General features: G+C 55.9%; 2 protein-coding genes and 1 long non-coding RNA gene across 5 annotated transcripts in view; 1 reads left to right on the top strand and 2 right to left on the bottom strand.

Annotated features, from left to right (window-relative positions):
* LOC103585179 (unconventional myosin-XVB-like) overlaps positions 1 to 2,346 on the bottom strand; it is a 28,566-nt gene extending 26,220 nt beyond the window's left edge. The window contains exons 1-2 of the mRNA XM_008566080.1: positions 2,086 to 2,346; positions 1,708 to 1,839 (exon numbers count right to left, since the gene is read on the bottom strand). Coding sequence (XP_008564302.1) covers positions 1,708 to 1,839; positions 2,086 to 2,268 — 315 coding nt within the window. The 5' untranslated portion in view covers positions 2,269 to 2,346. The remainder of the gene's footprint in view (positions 1 to 1,707; positions 1,840 to 2,085) is intronic.
* Positions 2,347 to 7,113: 4,767 nt separating this feature from the next.
* Positions 7,114 to 11,622, top strand: LOC103585178. Its single transcript, XR_550042.1, has 2 exons — positions 7,114 to 7,537; positions 10,553 to 11,622. It is a non-coding gene; the product is annotated as an uncharacterized LOC103585178 (long non-coding RNA).
* A 1,925-nt stretch (positions 11,623 to 13,547) lies between these two features.
* The window catches only part of LLGL2 (lethal giant larvae homolog 2 (Drosophila)), a 28,014-nt gene continuing 23,676 nt past the window's right edge, over positions 13,548 to 17,885 (bottom strand). Inside the window, exons 17-26 of one of the 3 annotated variants that reach the window (XM_008566076.1) lie at positions 17,469 to 17,619; positions 16,646 to 16,762; positions 16,369 to 16,535; positions 15,707 to 15,971; positions 15,360 to 15,513; positions 14,893 to 14,921; positions 14,635 to 14,682; positions 14,447 to 14,489; positions 14,284 to 14,345; positions 13,548 to 14,085 (exon numbers count right to left, since the gene is read on the bottom strand). In XM_008566076.1, coding sequence (XP_008564298.1) covers positions 14,078 to 14,085; positions 14,284 to 14,345; positions 14,447 to 14,489; positions 14,635 to 14,682; positions 14,893 to 14,921; positions 15,360 to 15,513; positions 15,707 to 15,971; positions 16,369 to 16,535; positions 16,646 to 16,762; positions 17,469 to 17,619 — 1,044 coding nt within the window. In that variant the 3' untranslated portion in view covers positions 13,548 to 14,077. Of the gene's footprint in view, positions 14,086 to 14,283; positions 14,346 to 14,446; positions 14,490 to 14,634; positions 14,683 to 14,892; positions 14,922 to 15,359; positions 15,514 to 15,706; positions 15,972 to 16,368; positions 16,536 to 16,645; positions 16,763 to 17,468; positions 17,620 to 17,885 lie in introns of those variants that run through there. The other 2 variants (XM_008566077.1, XM_008566079.1) reach the window with 2 other exon arrangements.

The following is a 17,885-nucleotide window of genomic DNA, read 5'->3' as shown; positions in this document are numbered from 1 at the left end:
AAAAAAAAAAAAAAAAAACACGGTGTTATAACACCAAGATCAAGGGTCCAGATCCCCATATGGGCCAGATGCCAAAGAAAAAAAAAACTTTATGAAATGTAAACTGGAAACAATCATTTATGAATTAACACTGTGTTATTTAGTAAGAGATTTCAAACGTGTCAGAGTGTTAATAAATGAATATTATATGTTATATATTAATGTAACAAATGTTATTATATAATAATATTTATTATATATGAATATTTATGTATCATATTCGTATTACAAGATGGTTGGTTAGCTCACTTGGTTAGAGTGTGGTGTTGATAACACAAGGTCAAGAGTTTAGATCCCGGTACCAGCCAGCGGCCAAAAAAAAAAAAAAATTATAGTGACCAATGAACTACTATAATCACGTTTGACTATTTTTTCATCTTTCATTTTCAACCTCTCATTGGGAAAATGGGGGGTCACTCATATTCGGGGTCATGTTAAATTTAGCTTATATAGAAACTCCTGCTCCACCTTTTGACCTCAGCTCCCAGAGGAGACCCAAGCCCTGAACACACTCTCCTGGCCCCACATACCCACCCACAGAGCCACACAGGTGTGATTTTACATTTGGTTCTGCGTTTTTGACTTTGGCTTTTGTTTTTTCTTTCTTTTGTCTTTTTTGTGACCGGTAAGGAGATCGCAACCCTTGGCTTGGTGTCGTCCGCACCACGCTCAGCCAGTGAGCGCACCGGCCATCCCTATATAGGATCCGAACCCTCGGCGGGAGAGCCACTGCGCTCCCAGAGCCGCACTCTCCCGAGTGAGCCTCGGGGTCGGCCCTTGTTTTTTCTTTTTTTAAAAAAAAGGTGACCGGCAAGTGAATCTTAACGCTTGACTTGGTGTTGTCAGCACCACACTCACCCAGTGAGACAACCGGCCATCCCTACAGAGGGATCCGAACCCGTGGCCTTGGTGTTGTCAGCACCACACTCTCCCGAGTGAGCCACAGGCTGGCCCGACTGGGTCTATTTTTGTTCACCTTTTATTCCTACTACAGACATCCCTGGCACACATATTCTTTCTTTCTCTCTCTCTCTCTCTCTCATTCTTTAGTGAACTTAAACATGTGCTGCAGATAGAGCTCGATCGAACCTTTCAGACAAGGACCCAGGAGCTCTGCCTAGCACAGAAGAAAGAGCAAGTCAATAATTACACACTAATTGCACATGGATGTGGGTAAAACCTAAAGTAGGGAGGAGGCTGAGGAGTAACGGGGAGCTATTCAGGTAGGAACGGGTAGAAGGAGGTCAAGAAGTATTTGTGGAATGAATGCACCATGGCCCTGAGGTATGTCCCCTACTGGCCAGAGGCCCGAGTGGCACTTGGCCACAATCAGAAGGCACCCGCACAAGCCCTTTGTGAGCCCCACGCAGTCCCCACTGCTCTGCCCATCGGGCACTATGCCCTTCTGTGGCAAGGACTAGAGGAACCTCAGAGGCCAGGTATCTTGCTCAAGCTCACCAGAGACAGGATTTGAACCCAGCTCTATGGGAGCCTCGGGCTCTTCCCCTTGGCCACTGCCTTCCCAGGCTGTGCCAATGGGCTGCAGGCAGGGTCCTGGGACCCCATAACCTTGTTGCCCCCCTGGGAGGCCTTTCTGGCACTGGCCTTACTGCTCAAGGCCCCTACTCTTTGTCCTTGACACTGGAGGTCACTGCCCCTGGTCCTCACCTGGGACAGCCATGTCTGGGCATCCAGGATCCTCAGGAGACTGTGGGGCTGGTCTACCAGGAGGTCTAGGCAGGACTCCCTTGGAGATGGCGGGACAGGCACCCAGGGCAGCAACTCCCGCTGACACTCCTCCTGGGAACAGCCAACATTTGGCCATTTACAGAACGTGTCCATGCTCGTGGGGAACCTCACAGAGCTGCAGGAGGGATGACCCTCCCATTTTACAGATGAGTAAACTGAGGCTCAGAAGGACTGAGATGCCCCATGGAAAGGAGGCTTCAGGGCATAGCTCTCAGGTCACTACTCTCTTTACCAAGGATGGCGTCTGCTCTGCAATGCCGGGGTGTCCCCTGCCATGTACATGCCAGCTTCCTGTACCTGCTCCTGGGCTAGCAGCAGCTGGCTGGAGAAGAGCTGCAGGCGCTCGCTGGCGAGGTTGTTGCACAGTTGCTCCAGGCCGTTCACCCGCAGCGCCTGGGGGCACATCTCCAGTGAGGTGGGCACACACGCGAGGCAGGGGCACAGGGCAGGTGGGGCCAGCACACAAGCCTGTGCCCTCATCCCCCTCCCATAAGGGCTGCCCCCATTCTCTCCAGGGCACACAGAGGAGTGCTGCCCCAGGGCTAAGGCTGCAGCCAATAGGGTCAAGTCCAAAGGCCCTAGCACAGCATGGGGGCTGCCTCAGCTCTGCCCCGGCCAGACGTCAGGCCTCCCTCTAGCCACCCACACCCCTGCCCTCTGCTTCAGCACTACTGTGAGCCTTTGGGCCTCTTGCCATGACCATCCTGTGGTCTGGAAGGTTCCTGTTCCTACTATCTAGCTCACTGGCTATCATAATCCCACTTCCTCATAAGCAGAGCTCCAGTGGCCACCTCCAAGAAGCCTTCCGGCATTTCTCCTGTAAGGGCTACGGCACTTTCCTCTGCGCTGCCCCAGCACTCTACTTACTGCCCGGCAGAGCCACTGCGTAAGCAGCTCTGCACACCGTGCAAAAGACACACACAAGTGCGTGCACACACACACACACCACAGTCACCACCCTCCTCAGGGAGGGGATGGTCACCAAGGACACACTGTGCAAAGCAGGACGTGCAAAAGACACACACAAGTGCGTGCACACACACACACGCCACAGTCACCACCCTCCTCAGGGAGGGGATGGTCACCAAGGACACACTGTGCAAAGCAGGAAAGAGCAGGGGCAGTGGACAGTGCCCATCCAGGGACAGACAGAGGAGACCACCTCCTCTCCCTCCACCCCCTTCTCGTTGCCCTAAGGAGGCAGGATCTTCTGGAAAGGGGTGCACAGCTTGTGACAACTCAGGGAGATTTGGGGGACTCTCCTTCCCTCCCCTCTTGGTGTGTGGAAGGTGAGGCTGTGGGCAGGCCCATCCTGGGGCCTCTGTGAGTTTCCACAAGGCCAACCAGACAGAACTCTCGAGAGGCAATTTCAGGACTGGTCAGAGCAGGGCAGAATGGCCGCACCTATGGAGCACACGGCTCTCTCATGGACCATCTCCTTTAAACCTTTGCAACCCACGAGGTAGATCCTGTTATGATCCCTCCTTCACAGACGGAAATGCTGGACCTCAGAGAGGTTAATGAACTTGCCGAAGGTTGCACAGCTAGTGAGTGGCAGCTTTGGAGCTTCCAGGGCCTTTGCTGTCACCTGCTGTGCTAAGCAATGCCTCCTAGCAGGAGGACAGCACGCACTCATGCTAAGCTTGTAGTGGGCTCCAGCCTCTCCCAGAAAGAAGCTCGGGGCCCAAGGCTGTCCAGCCCAGACCCAGAAAAAGAAGCAGAGGTCCTGCCCGGAAGTAAACATGGCATGTGGCAGGAACATCCTTTCCATAGCTTGGGGCTGTGGGGGCTGGGGGAGAAGTGGAAGAGAGAACCCAAGTTCCGTGCCAGCCTGGCTCCTCAGCTAGACTCTAGGCCTGCTTTCTGTCCATCTCTGCACCCTCATCCCCCAGCACAGCTCAGCCCACAGTCACCCAGTGCAGAAGGGGCCACTGAAGGCACGTTCCAGGCAGGCTAGCATTTTGTAAGTGCCCCACAGGGAGAGCTGGAGCTGCTGGGATCTCCAGAAATACACCAAGAGGAGATGGGCACCCCCTATCCTGGGCCCCACTCCAAGGGGTGACCTCAAAGCCGTAGACATCAACAACAGTGATGGTGCCCACGCTGTCTCCCTCCTCGGGTGGTGCCAGAAGTGCATTGGTCCTGCTCAGAAGCCAGTTGAAGAGCTGTGAGTAGAGAGCCTTGGCCAGGGCATCCCTGTGGGTATGGTGAGTGAGCCACGTGGAGCAGAGCACCAGGCCCATCCCTGGCACTCTCCTGTCACCAGGGCCACCTGGCATCAATGGCACTTTCCACGGGCAGGGATCGCAAGACCCGGCCATAGGGTGTCTCCTGGAGGGCAGAGGAGAGGCATGTGGCACATCAGGCCCGTGGCCCACACGGGCACTCACCCAGCCTGAAGGTGGTCCAGGGTGGGCCTCCACCTCCCAAGGACCCTTGGGCTCACCAGGACCCTCCTGGTGACAGCTCCCTCCAAGCGCTCTGGTGGCACCCTCAGCAGCCGAGCTGCCGTGTGGATCTCAACCCAGCTGGATACAGCAGCCACCTCCTGGGACTCCCACTGGATAGAGAAGGGAGGGATAGGGAGAGCACTGGTGGCATGGACACGTCCCCCAGGGAGGGGGCAGGTCACTGTCCAGCAAGCTGCCCTGTCACCCAAGGGGATGACAGCACTGGGAGATCTGGGCCATTACGAGCCAAGCTCTGGGTCTGGGATCAAGTCCGAGTCCTGCCTGGCTTCTTTCCTAGCAGGATGGCTCTGGCAAGTCTCCCTCCTGCCCTGAGCCTCCACTGCCTTATTGATGAAGGGGAGACAATAATAACCCTCATGTTACGGTGTTGTCCTGAGAGCTCAATCAGAAAACACATGTAAAGTGATTTACACAGTGCTAGGCACAGAGTAGCTGCCCAGCGAATGCCAGGTGTTCTCAGTGATGGCGGCTTAGGGGAACAGGCGTTGGGACAGATACAGAAGCTCCAGGTATCAGTTTTCTCATCTCTACCATGGGGATCTGCCTGCTTGCCAGGGCAGTCCAGGGCTTTGTGCTCCCACACACAAGGGTTTGGCATCAGGACCATCACCCTGATTAAGCAAATGAGCCATCGCTGGCCCCTACCCACAGGGGAGCCCACCTCGGAAGGGCAGAAGCAGATGTTGCCCAGCTGCAGGATGGCGGCCAGCACGGCCCACACTGCGGTCAACTCCTCGGGGCCCAAGCCCAGCATCTGCAGGGCCTGCACCAGCCCTGTGAAGTCCTGGGCATCGTCCTTCCCCTGCAGCCTGCAGGCCCGGCCCTGCAGAGCACAGCAGATGGAGTAGGCAGGCCCTGGCCGCCCATAGCCTCCCCCTACTCCGCTCCTCCTCAGACCCCTGGCTGAGACCCTTCTCTGGACAGACCCTCTCCCCCAGGTACCTTGAGGGCCTTGCCCCCACCTGGTTGAGGTAGAAGTAGGTCTCCGGTCCCTGCAGGGACAGCTGCTCCTGCTCCATGGGGTCCAGCCCTGCCAGCAGCTCATAAAAAACATGGAAGCTCCGTTCAGCCTGGGCCTTAGGGAGAGGGACTGGCTTAGGGGAAGCGACGGCCTGGGGGCTTAGGGGCCACAGCCCCCTACAGTGGTCCCCTCCCTCTTTCCCACTCTGGGGGCTGAAAAGGGGTGGGCAGCAGGATGGCTCTTACCTGAAACACCACCCTTGAGGTCTCAAGTAGAAAATGTGACACAGAGGCTCCCACAATGACCCCTCTGTGGGCACAGGAGATAGGGTGGGGACTCTGCTCAGAATGAGCTGCACTAGGGGCTGGACTTAAGGGCAGCAGCCTCAGTTTCCCAGTAAGAGATCATGGGTGCCCCCTGTGCCCATCTGGACCCCCTGTCACTCACTGCTGCAGCCAGAGGCAGAAGACCTGGCCGAAGCGGCTGGCGTTGGCATTGAGGATGGTCTTGGCGTGGCCAAAGCTGCTAAGCACGGGCAGCACGTTATGCAGCTGTATGGGGGGGACATTCAAGTATCCCTGGGACAGCAGTGGTACCCACCAATCAGGCATTCCAGCTGAGGGTACTCTATGCCTGCTGTGTCCATGGAGGGGACCTCACACTGTCCCCAAAGTAGGCATGCCTGGGGCTAACCCCAGGAGAAGTCAGAGGCCTGAAGACCACCCTCTTCCTGGCCCAAAAGAGAACGGTCCCTCTCAGATCCATGGGAAATGGCCAGCTACTCCCTGGAAGGAGACAGGGAGCCCAGCCGGTTCATGAGAAGCCTCTGGCCTGGCCCTCACCTGACATCCTTTGTCCCGTGTCTGCTCCTGCTCCAGGCTGCTTAGGAACTGCATGATCTTCTTGGCAGCTTCTGTCTTCCCTGAGCCACTGTGCCCACTGCAGGAGGGAGGGACTAAGGATGGGGATGGAGGCTGGTAGATCTCCAGGAAGGGGTGTATAGGAGCCAGAGAAGTGGGGGTGTACCACCTGACAGTGACATCTACCCTGAGGGAGACGCTCAGAAATGTAGAAAGATAGAGGCAGGGCCTGGAGACCAAACAGAAAAAGTCCCCAGATGCCACATTAAAGGGGCACATGCGATGACTTCAGGCAGGAGTATGGCCCTGAAGAAGTTGAGAGCTGCCACCCAGCAGGGGACCAGAAAAAGAGTTCCAAATGCAAAGCTCACACCCCCACCCACCGACCCTCAGCATGGCCTGTGGGTTCAGTGGAGCAGGGCAGCCAGGACTCACCCCAGGAGGATGCAGGGGTCCTGCCCAGTGCTCTGAGACAGGCTATAGGCTGATGCCACAATGGCAAAGATGTGTCTGGGAAGGAGGGTGGGGGAAGATGAGAAGGTTGCCAGAGATGGACATCCGGGGCTGATGGAGTTTGTATGTGTTGTCACCTCCAAAACTCATGTGGAAATTTGATCCCCAATGTAGCAGTGTTGGAAACTGATTGAGTCGTGGGGGCGGATCCCTCATGAATGGATTAATGCTCTCCCTGGGGGAGGGGGGATTCGTGAGTGAGTTCTAGCTCTATTAGGTCCCACAAGAGCTCATTGCTTAAAAAGACCCTGGAACCTTCTCTCTCTCTCTCACTTCCTCTCTCTTGCTTCCTCCTGCCATGTGATCTGCCTGTACCCACCAGCTGCCTAACACTTTCTGCCATGAGTAGAAGCAGCCTGAGGCCCATGCCAGATGCAGCTGTCCCAGAATCATAAGCCAAATAAACCTCTCACAGCCTGGGGTTCGTCGCCGCTCGGGCGCTCGCCCGGCTCCGGCGCTGACCCCAGGCCGCTTGGGGTCTCTTCTGAGCCCGTGTCCCTTGGCTCCGGCTTGGGCGGCAGCTCCAGGGTCCCGCCGCTCTGGCTGCCGCTCTCCTGGGCCGCGCGGGCTTCGCTGTCCGGGCAGGAGCTGCCTCCGTCCCCGCCCGACGTGTCCCCATCGAGACTCCGGGTCTCTCGGCGGCTCCTTCGGGCTGAGGGTCCCCGATCTTTTCCTTTTCTTCTGCGTCGACTGCGCTCGCCTGTCCGCCCTTCTCCTCGGGACAGGCTTTCCTCTCCCAGGGGCCCCCCACGGCTGTCCCCCGGCTCGCCGCTCTCCTTGGGCCCGCGTCCCCGACGCCGCGTGCTGCGTCTCTCCTGGGCCTCCGGTGGCAGCCCAGCCCGTGGCCGTCCGCAGTCTCCATTCCCTTCACCGGTGAGCTCCCTACGGCCACCAGCGGTCCCCTGGCCTCCGGCGGTGGCGGGCTCCGTGTCTGGTTTCGCCAGGTGAGCCTTGTCGCGGCTGGGTCGTCGTTCCCGACCGGGCGCGCCGTCCGCGCTGGCCGACCCGGACCCCTGCTCCCCCGATGCCGGCCTCCCGGGTCTCGCCGGGTGCTGGGGCGCTTTGCCCTTGCTCCTGCCCATGGCCGGCCCAGAGAAGACCGGCTTCCCGACGCCCCGGCTGGCTCCCCTTCCCGTGGATCTGGCTGCCTGCAGGCGCCCTCGGCTGTCTCGGCAGCGCCACCGCAGCTCTGCTCTGGTGGGGGCTACAGACTCAATCTACCCCCAGGGGCTCCCGCCTTAACGCACCAGCATCAATAATGCAGGTGGGGCGAGTCCTGACCCCCTCGGCCAACAATGGAGCAGAGGCCGCCCAGGAAAGAGGAGACGCTGCAGCTGCGGACAAAGGCCGCCGACAGGGCAACCGTGCTGCCCGCGAGTCGCTGCCAGCCAGGCCAGCCGGGCACCGGGCCAGACTGAGGGGCTCCCGCCTCGCTGCTTACCCAGGGGGACAGGATGAACCTGTTTGGGCCTCTTCCTGGTCCTGGGGGCTCCAGGAGGCTGGGAGCAGGCCCACCATGGCAACACAGCAAGCACTTAATGAGTTTTGTTAGTTTTTTTGCTCTTTTCCATTGTGAAATATAATTTACCAAAAAGTGCATAAAACATAAATGTACACCTTGAACTGGTTTAAACAAATGCCTGTGGATCCCCTCGAACTCAGGAACACAACCACACCCCTTAAATCCCCAATTGCCCCAATATTTGTGGATTTTTTTGTTGTTTTTGTTTGGGTTTTGGCAGCTGGCCAGTTTGAGGATCTGAACCCTTGACCTTGGTATTAATGTGTGTGTGTGTTTTTAAATATTTATGTTTTGAACAGGTAACACATTAACGTAGTTCAAAATTCACAAGATAAAAACCTTCCATTCCTGATCCTCAGCTACCCAATTTTCCTGTGCGGTTTACCCATTTCTGTGTTTTCCAGAACTATCCATGCAGAGAAAAACTAATTCATTTTATTTTTTCCTTTTAGCACAAGTGGAAGCTTGTCTAGCTCCTGGGTCTTCACTTTGCTTTCTCACTTAGTTTAACTTGGAGATTTCATGATACATAAAGAGTTTCCTCCCCCCCCCCCATTTTAATAGCTGCATAAATATTCCAGCAAATCTCTAAATTAGAAATGCACATACCCTATGGTTCAGCAATTCCTCCTTCTAGGAATTGATTCTATTTGGGTTCTGGTGAAATTATATTCCAGTGTTGTTTGTACTTTAAGCAAAAAAAAGAGACGAAGGCAGCACCCACTTCAGATATACAAATCTATTGGTAAGGAATTGTTTAAACTATGGTGCATTAATTTGCTGCCACATTCCCTCAGAATGCTCTCCAGGGGCCGGCCCGTGGCTCACTCGGGAGAGTGTGGTGCTGATAACACCAAGGCCACGGGTTCGAATCCCATATAGGGATGGCCGGTTTGCTCACTGGGTGAGCGTGGTGCTGACAACACCAAGTCAAGGGTTAAGATCCCCTTAACGGTCATCTTTTTTTTAAAAAAAAAAAAAAGAATGCTCTCCAGTCAGCCGGTACCTGCCTCATGCCATCTCTGTGAGCACTCCTAGGACCAGCCTCAGACCTGGGTGGAGCTGCTGCAATCATTCACCTTACCTGGGAGGGCCAGTCACAGCCCAGGGGACTAATTGAAGGACAATTTGAAAGTGACTCGACCTTTGCATTCTGCATGCTCAAGGGGGCAGCCTTCTTGAGAGGGAGGCAGCTGTCCCAAAAGACCACAAGCTCATGGGTAACATCAGCCTGTAGAGGTCTGTAAGCTGTACCCTACCACCACCAACACTGATGGGGCAAAGGGCGATGTTATTCAGAAGGCTTGTTTCTCTTGCAGAAAGCAGGACGTAGGATGAGGTGTTCACACAGTGAATTATTACACAGCATTGGGAACTATCTACAACTGCAAGGAACAACATGAATAATCTCGCAAACAGAACAGGGAGCGAAAGAAGCCAGTTGAATATACTAATTATCCTAATTTGAGCATCACATATTGCACATGGGTATTGATTTTCAATGCTGTACTTCACAGATGTGTAAAATCAATTGTTTCAAAAAAAAAACAGGCACGAAAAAAGTAGCCACTCTATAAAGTACAAAAACAGGCAAAGTCATCTATAGAGTGCTACCCCCTGAGGTTGGTAGTGACTAGAAGGGGGCAGGAGGGGGCCTCCAGGATGTGGGTGGTGCTGTTTGTCCAGTTTGTGGGGGTTTGTCGAGTTGCACTCCTGTGACATGTGCACTGTTTCATAAAGATAATACAGAGAAAGAGCTCACTGTTTTGTCCTGGACAAACAACAATAATAATAGCCAATAGCTGGCACTTCAGGGCTTATGAGGTGCCAGGCGCTGTTCTAAGCACTTTGCTATGAATTCATTTAATCCTTGAAAGCACTCTAAGAGGTAGGTGCTCTGAGGATTCCCATTTTATGGATGATACTACTGAGGCACACAGTGTCAGAGTGGGATGCCAACCCAGGCAGTTTGGCACCAAAGGTCCAGATGGAGAATGAGTGTGAGGAGTGTCAAAACACAAAATTACAACAAGTTTAAAGATCTCAAGTGGCTTTTATTTGCAATTCTAGAATTTGGGCAACACTTGATTCCATAAAAGAAGTGCTCCAATGAGCTGAACAGAAGAGGTTGGTTTTGTAGACAGAAAAGGGTTAAGGACAGCAGAAATAACAAAAAGCAGATTGGTTATTTCAAAGTTACTTTCCTTGTAAAGGTTGTAGTGGAGGGGACTTTCTGATCATGCCAGCTTAAACTGGACCTTTTGGGAATTTGGCTATTATCTCTCTCTACTGATTTCTTAGAAGGTCAGATAAACAATGTAGTTTGGGCTCAGTGATGTGGGACTTTAGCATGAGTGACTCCAACTTTGCTGGTGTGTTGGGCCCAGTGCAGAAGCTCAGTTCATCCCAGTGACCGCCTATCAATTTTATTTAACAGGAGCCGACACCACTACAAACAGAGCTCCAGTTCCTCAATTGCCCCATGACAACGTGTCCTGCGTGCTCTTGAGACAAGCTCTCCAGCTCTGCATAAGGATGCAGCTTGTAAATGAGGAACTGGAGACCAAACTCAGGTTTCTTGACCCTTTGTACCTACTATTCTGCTGAACCCACACTGTGGGGCTCCACAGTGCTTTTGCTGGGAATCAGCTCAGGAACCAGACAGCCTTGGTCCCCCATCCAGCTGCACCACTCCACCTCCTGGGTGTGTGACCTTGAACAATCTTCAAGGGGCCACCTGGATCATCCTGACTCCAGGGACAAGAGGCCTCACCCCCCAAGCGGGGTTCTCTCCTCTGGCTCCTTTTCCCCTTCACTTCTTTTGCCTGCTTTGCTCTCCAGTGAGTGTTGTGTGCTCCTCCGTGGGGCTGTGTGCCGGGCACTCTCCCAACTCCATCCACACTCCCTCCCTCCCAGAGCCGTCTCCTCCCACCCGACCTCACCCACCATCCACAGTAACTCTCACCTCCTTTGGTTGGGTGTTTACTAGAAGCCAGGTGCTGTATGACTTTACACACTCTCATTTCATCTGTACAACCCTTGGGGTAGGTCTGATTATTATCCCCCATTTTACAGATAAGTAAACTAAGGCACAGGAGTGAGATCATGTACCCAAGGTCACATGGCCGGTCACTGGAAAAGCCAGTGTTCAAGGGCTAGATCTGCATGACTTCAAAATCGAAGTGCTCCACCTCTTTGGATGCCCAAGACCCTCAGATCCAAGTCTCAGACCATGAATCCAGTTGCCCACTATGCACATCTTCATGGCCCCAGGAATCAGCAGGGACCCCTCCCACTTACTCGCCTTCTCCCATCTGGCAGTGGTCCTTGTCAACCCAATCTCTCAGCGCCTCCATTTCGTCATCACCGTCACCTCTCCCTGGACTGCTGCGAGACCCCCAACGCTGCTTCCTGTGCCAGCCCCGCTTCCTCCCACTCGCTTTCTAGAGAAGAGGATGCCAAGCCCTTCTGTCGTGCACACCCCTCAATAAAATCGTTCATCTCACACTCCCAGTATGAGAATGTTTTCTTAGAACTGAAATATGCAAACCACTGACATTAGCTAACACTTCAAAGCACAGTCAACTTAAGGCAAAGCTCTTGTTAATGGGAGTAAATCCACTCTCAGGGGTGTGTGTTGTTGTCGGCTTCTTGTGCAATCTCATCAGCCAGACCATTGTCGCAGCCACGGAGCTACTCCGAGTCCCGGACACACAGGCTCTGCCATTTCTCCTGATTCACTGGTGCTCACGTTTTCACCATCACCTTCAGTTCCTGGTCTCCTGGCAGGAAACTTCATGTCACTTGTCCTTTTGTGAGTTAGTTTCGCTAGCTGGATAGAACAAGCTGTATATCCCTTTAAATTCACAGTCAGAAACTCACACAAGAGGGTGGCCGTGGCTCACTCGGGAGAGTGCGGTGCTGATAACACCAAGGCCACGGGTTCGGATCCCTATATAGGGATGGCCGGTTAGCTCACTGGGTGAGCGTGGTGCTGACAACACCAAGTCAAGGGTTAAGATCCCCTTACCGGTCATCTTTAATAAAAAAAAAACAACACACAAGTCTCCCTGTGCTGAGGGGGAGCGGGGCACTGTCTAGCTCTGGGTTGGGATGTTCCCCTCCCACCTTGAGCACTTTTGGCACATGATCCTCTGACCTACGGACTGAAGACCCCAGTGTCAACCCGAAGTATAAACGGTAAAGCTTAGTTTCTTTTATGATAAGAAATAAAGACAGCCTGAGCATAGAATTCTAAGATGTTATTCTTGTCCTGATGAGAGTCTTGTGCACCCTCATCGTTAACCTCACACTCATATGAACCACGAGGGACATACCCGTTTTGCAGAAGAAAGGGACTGCAGAGCAGGTAAGTAACTTGCCCAAGTCACACAAGTGGATCCAAACCCTTGACCTTGGTATTCCAACACTGTGCTTAACCCACTGAGCTAACTGGCTAGCCCTTCCCTAAGATCTGAATGAGACTGATCTCTAGAACAAATCTCAGCATGGCTCTTCCTTGCTTAAAACCCTTCAGATGCCTCCACAGTGTCACCCTCTGGCCACACGGCTTGTTTGTCCTCCCAGCATCCCTCCTCCACTTCTTCCAGGTTAAGGGCACCTCTTCCCTTTGGGGAACTGTTCTTCCGCCTTCCTCATGGTTCTCAGGCTGCCCACCTCAGTAATCCCCTCCACTCCCCCCAAAGAGAAATGAGGGATGGATGGTTAGGTGACCAAGTTCCAAAATCTGAAGAGTAATCTGGACGTGTCCCAGATGGAGGGCGGGTGAAGGCCCCCCTGGGGTGCACCCATCACAGGACCTGGTGCTCAGCTCAGGGGGGGTGGGCTCCTGTCACACGCGGCAGCACCCTCTCCCCCACGAGTCTCCTGCAGCTTTCCACCACTTCCCACAGCAAGTGGACAAGTCCTCACACACTGAGGTCCCCTCTGTCCTCTGTCCAGAACACTGCCCACCCACATGGCCTCTGCCCAGCCAGCTCCCGGTCCTCTCTCAGGACACAGCGTAAGGCCGAACCAGGTGCACTTCTCACAGGCACCTGGGCTTCCCTCATCCCGGCACCTGCTGCACTGTGAGGAGAGAGCCTCACGAGGGCTGGGACCACATCTGTCTTGGCCACCCCGAGTGCCTGGCACACAGTAGGTGCACTACGGATGGGTGAATAAAGACACAGTCCAAGTCCTCTGGCTGCTGTAGCCCTGCCCAGCTGTTCACATCAGCCTCTCACCAGTGGGGTGGCCTCATCTCTGGGCACTGTCCCCACCTCAGCGCCACCCCCAGTCCTCCCGGATTTCCAAAGAAACCACCAGGTCTGAGATACTATAGGTGTTTTCCCCTCCTGACAGGGGAAGGCTAGCCAGGGGCAGCGAGGGGACTCCCGATGTGGCCGACCCAGGGACAGACAGACTCAAGATGGTTCACATTTGCCATTTATTCCCAAAGAGAAGGTGCAGCAGCATTCAGAGGCCACTGCACACAGCTTGCCCTCATTCACACGGCTTAGAAAACAGCTTCTCCTCAGTACCAGCCTGGGCCAGGGGACAAACCCAGGGGGCAAGGTCCCAGCCGAGGCTTTCCATTTACATGAAAAATTTCTAGGCAATTGAAAAATTAAAGTCATTGGATCAGTCCAGTGAAGAGGTAATAAGGTGTTTATTATTAAAAACTCACCCAGAGGCAGTTAAAATTTATAATTTAAAACCCAGCCCACTACAAAAAGGGGGAAAGGGAGGAATAAAAACTGTGCAACGTTGACCAGGCCCCCAAGGGGCAGCCCCAGGGGCCGGGGTCTCTTCTCTCCTGAGGCCAGGAGCAGCAGCAGGTGGGACCCGGCGCTCGCAGCCCCCAGTGGGCCTAGTGCCCGGGACTCTCCGGCGGGGGCGGGCTCCGAGGAAGGGCCCTCAGTAGTGTGTGTTCATCATGCAGCCTGCACGCCCGTCCTGCTCACTCTGCTGTGGGAGGACAGCAGCTCAGGCTCATCCCGGCAGGACGGGGTGCCTCAGCTGCCCACCCTGAGCCCAGACACGGTGGTTTCCAGAACAGCCGGGGCATGTGTCAGGGCGGGACGGACCCAAAGGCCTGTAGGGCCCCATGGAGGGGAACTGTGCTCTTCCTCCTTTCCCTCCCACAGCAGCGCCCAGAGCCCCTACCTCCCCCATTGCTGAGGCTGTGTCCCATGGCCATTCGGTGAGAACGCCAATTGCCATAGCTCCTGCATGGGCAAAGACAGGGGAGTCACTGTCCACCCTTCTCCTCCTGACACCTCCCCCAGAACCCTGGGCACACCCCTGGCAGGCCTGAACAGGGACTTACCCTCGGTCTCCCTCCAGTGTGCTCTGGATTTCTTTCAGGACTCCTGCAGGCCCAGGGTGGGGAACAGAAGCCTGGTGAGGCCAGCCACAAGCCCCTCTCCCCTTTCTACTGGTGGGGTGCTGGTGGGTCTATCCCCCCTCAGGGAAACAGCCCTCAGTTCCTCCCTGGCCCTCCCAGCCTCGACTCACTCTCATCACTGAGCAGGGCATGCTCCATCACCGGGCCGAGCTTCTTCTCTGGAAGGGAGAGGCCAGGTCAGGCGAGCCCTACCCCAGGCCGTCCTCGGCCCAGCTCGCTCCTTACTGAGATGGGGTGCTAAAAGCCCAGGGCTGGATGGAATGCTCTTTCTACTCTCAGCCCAAACACTACCTGCTCAGCTGGGGTCCCCTTCCCTCCCTACCCTCCCAGGTCTGCCCCCAGGCAGCTGGCCCCAAGACCTGTCTTACCCTCTCCATCACTCTGGCTCCCTGAGTTCCTGTGGGGGGAGAGACAGTGAGGACCGAGGACCACTGGGCTCCCCGCCCTGGCTCTGAAAGCCCTGGTCGCATGATAAATAAATGAGGTCAGCTGGCCTGGCCTGCCCTGAGGAAGGGGCCTGGAAGGTAAACTGAGCCCTGGCTTGAACTGGCAGCTTGCACGGGAAGGAGGGGCATATGAAGAGGTGCAAAGAGCCAGAGCCTGGGAGGGGGCTGGACTTAGGGACAGGGACTCTGGCCAGTCAGCAATGAGTGCCTCAGGGTGTCTCAGAGAGGGCAGGGAAGGGAGAGGCTGGAGGAAGGGCCTCCTGCCCTTTCACCCACCTGGCTCTGCCCAAGGCCTTCTCAGAGCCTGCCCCGTTGCGGTGCCTCAGGGTGTCTCAGAGAGGGCAGGGAAGGGAGAGGCTGGAGGAATGGCCTCCTGCCCTTTCACCCACCTGGCTCTGCCCAAGGCCTTCTCAGAGCCTGCCCCGTTGCCCGGGCGTCTGTGGTTCTTCCTTTCTGCTGAATCCACCAAGCACCGGGGCTCAACCAGCCACTTGGTGGAGAGAGAGAAGCGCTCGAACTCCGAGGGCGAGATCAGGTAGAAACCTGGGGAGCGGAGGAAAAGCCTGGCAGGTGAGGGCGGCCCAGGGCTCCTGGCCCTGCAGCTGCCGGGGAGACTTCCCTCCCAGGGGGGAATGAAGGGCCAGAGCCTCCCTCGCGTTCTCCATCTGAGGCCAGTCCAGCCTAGCTGTGACCGCAGCACCCCTGGCAGTGGCCAGGAGCCCCCACACCTGCATACCTTGGCCGTATTTGGTGAAGACGCAGGAAGCGATGCCGCTGACATCCTCCCGGCGGATGCAGCTGTAGCGTACCTGGGGCTTGAGCAGGGGCAGCGAGACCACCTGGATGTCACCCAGGTTGGTGAGGACCGCCAGGTGGTGCTCCCCGTAGTCCTCGGCTCGACAGCTGCTGAAGTGCGCCACGCCGACCCGCCGCACCCGCGAACCCTCTAGGGCCGTCAGCTTCAGCTTCAGCTTGGCACTGACCTTGGGCAGCGTGAACACCTGGGAGCAGGGGCAGCCAGTCACGCCCGCAGCCAGACCACAGTTCTCCGGCTACACTGCCGCTGAGCCCCTGCCCTCCACCCTGCTCCGTGTCAGCGCTCCCCCAGCTCTCAGACGCCGCACTTGGACTGGGAGGATGCCCAGGTCACTGGCTTCCAGGTCTGGATTTCCTCTCTCTTCCACGGACACAGGTCCTGCCTCAGTGTCTCCACCTCTGACCCTAGGGCCCAGGGATGCCACACAAGACTCCTCCCCGTCTTTCCTATGCCTCCACAGCTCCTCAGACACCAACTTCAAACAAAACTTTGAATCTCAGCCATCATTATTTGTGCCCAGGGTCTGAGTCCCTGGGATGTCCCAGGGATTCCTGGGGGATCCGCCACTACCCATGTGGCACCTTGAACTGCTCTTCTGACACGACAAGCAGCTGGTGGCTCCCCTGCATGTCTGGGCTCTTTGACAGGTCATGGGCCACTTCCAGGGGCTCGGGAAGGGGGACGCTGTGTCCGTCCAGCACCAGGATGCCCACCACGGGCGCTCGGTGCATCAGCTGGATCTCCTTGGCTGCCAGAAAGAGGCAACAGCAAGGCTGAGGATAGGTGATGAGGCAGGAGACAGCACCCACCCCAGCCTTGGCAGATCAAGCACCCCCGCTCTCTCCGTCTGGCACTCACCCTGCTCCGCCCGTACCAGCTCATCCATTCTCCGCTCGGCAGGGGGCACACGCAGGGCAAAGGCGTAGACGGTACCCCCATTGGTGCCAGCCCACAGTGAGGGGCAGTGGCGGGAGCCTGCCAAGTGGTAAAGGTTTGGGTATCTCACCCCCGGCTCTGGCGCTGGGAGTCGGTGCAGCTGGGCAGCCCGAGCTTCCATCTCAACCTCACCACTGACTACCTGTGTGACTCCAAAGTCAAGTTAGCAAATCTCTTTAAGCCTCAGTTTCTTCCTCTGTAAAATGGACGCACTTTGGGCCCTGCGTACCTCGAAGGAAAGGCTGGGACAGCTCGCTCTCTCTGACAATCACTTGGAGTCCCACACACAGATGATCCTGATCCTAGGACAGCTCAGCCCTCACTGAGATAAAACACTGGACAGCCCCCACCCAGTGGCAGGGAAACAGCTAAGGAGTGGCACTTCTGCATGCCCACTGGGTGCCAGTGGCACTGTGTCATCCTCAGTCCTTACAGCCAGAAGAAAGTAGGAAGCTACCATCTCCCCATTTTATAGAGGGGGAAGCTGAGGCCTAGAAAGGTAAGTGATGTGTCCAAGGCCATGCTTCTAGAGTGTGGGGGAGCCTGAGTATAAAGTCAGAGCAACCTGATCCAGAGACCCAGGCAGGGGAGGGAAAGAGGCAGCCAGGGGGGCTCTGGTCTGCCCCTGCTCATGAGGGGAAACCCCCTCTTAGGGTCCCATGAGCCAGGTGGGTAGCAGCCTATGACAGGCCCTCATGCCCGGGAGTGCCCTCCTTTCCCACCTCCACTAAGGGTCGACACTCACTGTCCCTAAGGTAGGTGTCGGCAAAGTAGAGGGTCCGGACAAAGCCTGTGAAGGAGTCCTCCGCTGAGCGGGCCTCAATCTTGCGCTGCACGGGCGCCAGCTCCATGTTCTGCAGGCCCATCCGCTCTGCCTTGGCGCTCCCCTCCTGCACCTGCAGTGGGTTGGGTTGGGCCTGAGGGTGGGCTCTAGCCTCCCCTCCCTGGGGGCATCAGTTTGCTCAGTGTTGATCCTTCCAGGGGAAGGCTGGTCACACCCATGCCAATCACCTGCCTGGCCTGGTGCAAGGGGGCGTTGTCCAAGTGGGAGGTGCCCAGGGGAGCCTGCCTGGCTTCTCAGGGCACGTTGTAGGGACAGAGGAGCAGAATAAGAAAATCACTAGTATCTGGGCCGGCCCGGTGGCGCACTGGATAAGTGCGC

This window comes from Galeopterus variegatus, unplaced genomic scaffold (assembly GCF_000696425.1).
Source record: "Galeopterus variegatus unplaced genomic scaffold, G_variegatus-3.0.2 Scaffold219, whole genome shotgun sequence".
Lineage (NCBI taxonomy): Eukaryota > Metazoa > Chordata > Mammalia > Dermoptera > Cynocephalidae > Galeopterus > Galeopterus variegatus.
Note: the sequence above shows the minus strand (reverse complement) of the source record. Positions and strands in the feature narration are given on the sequence as shown.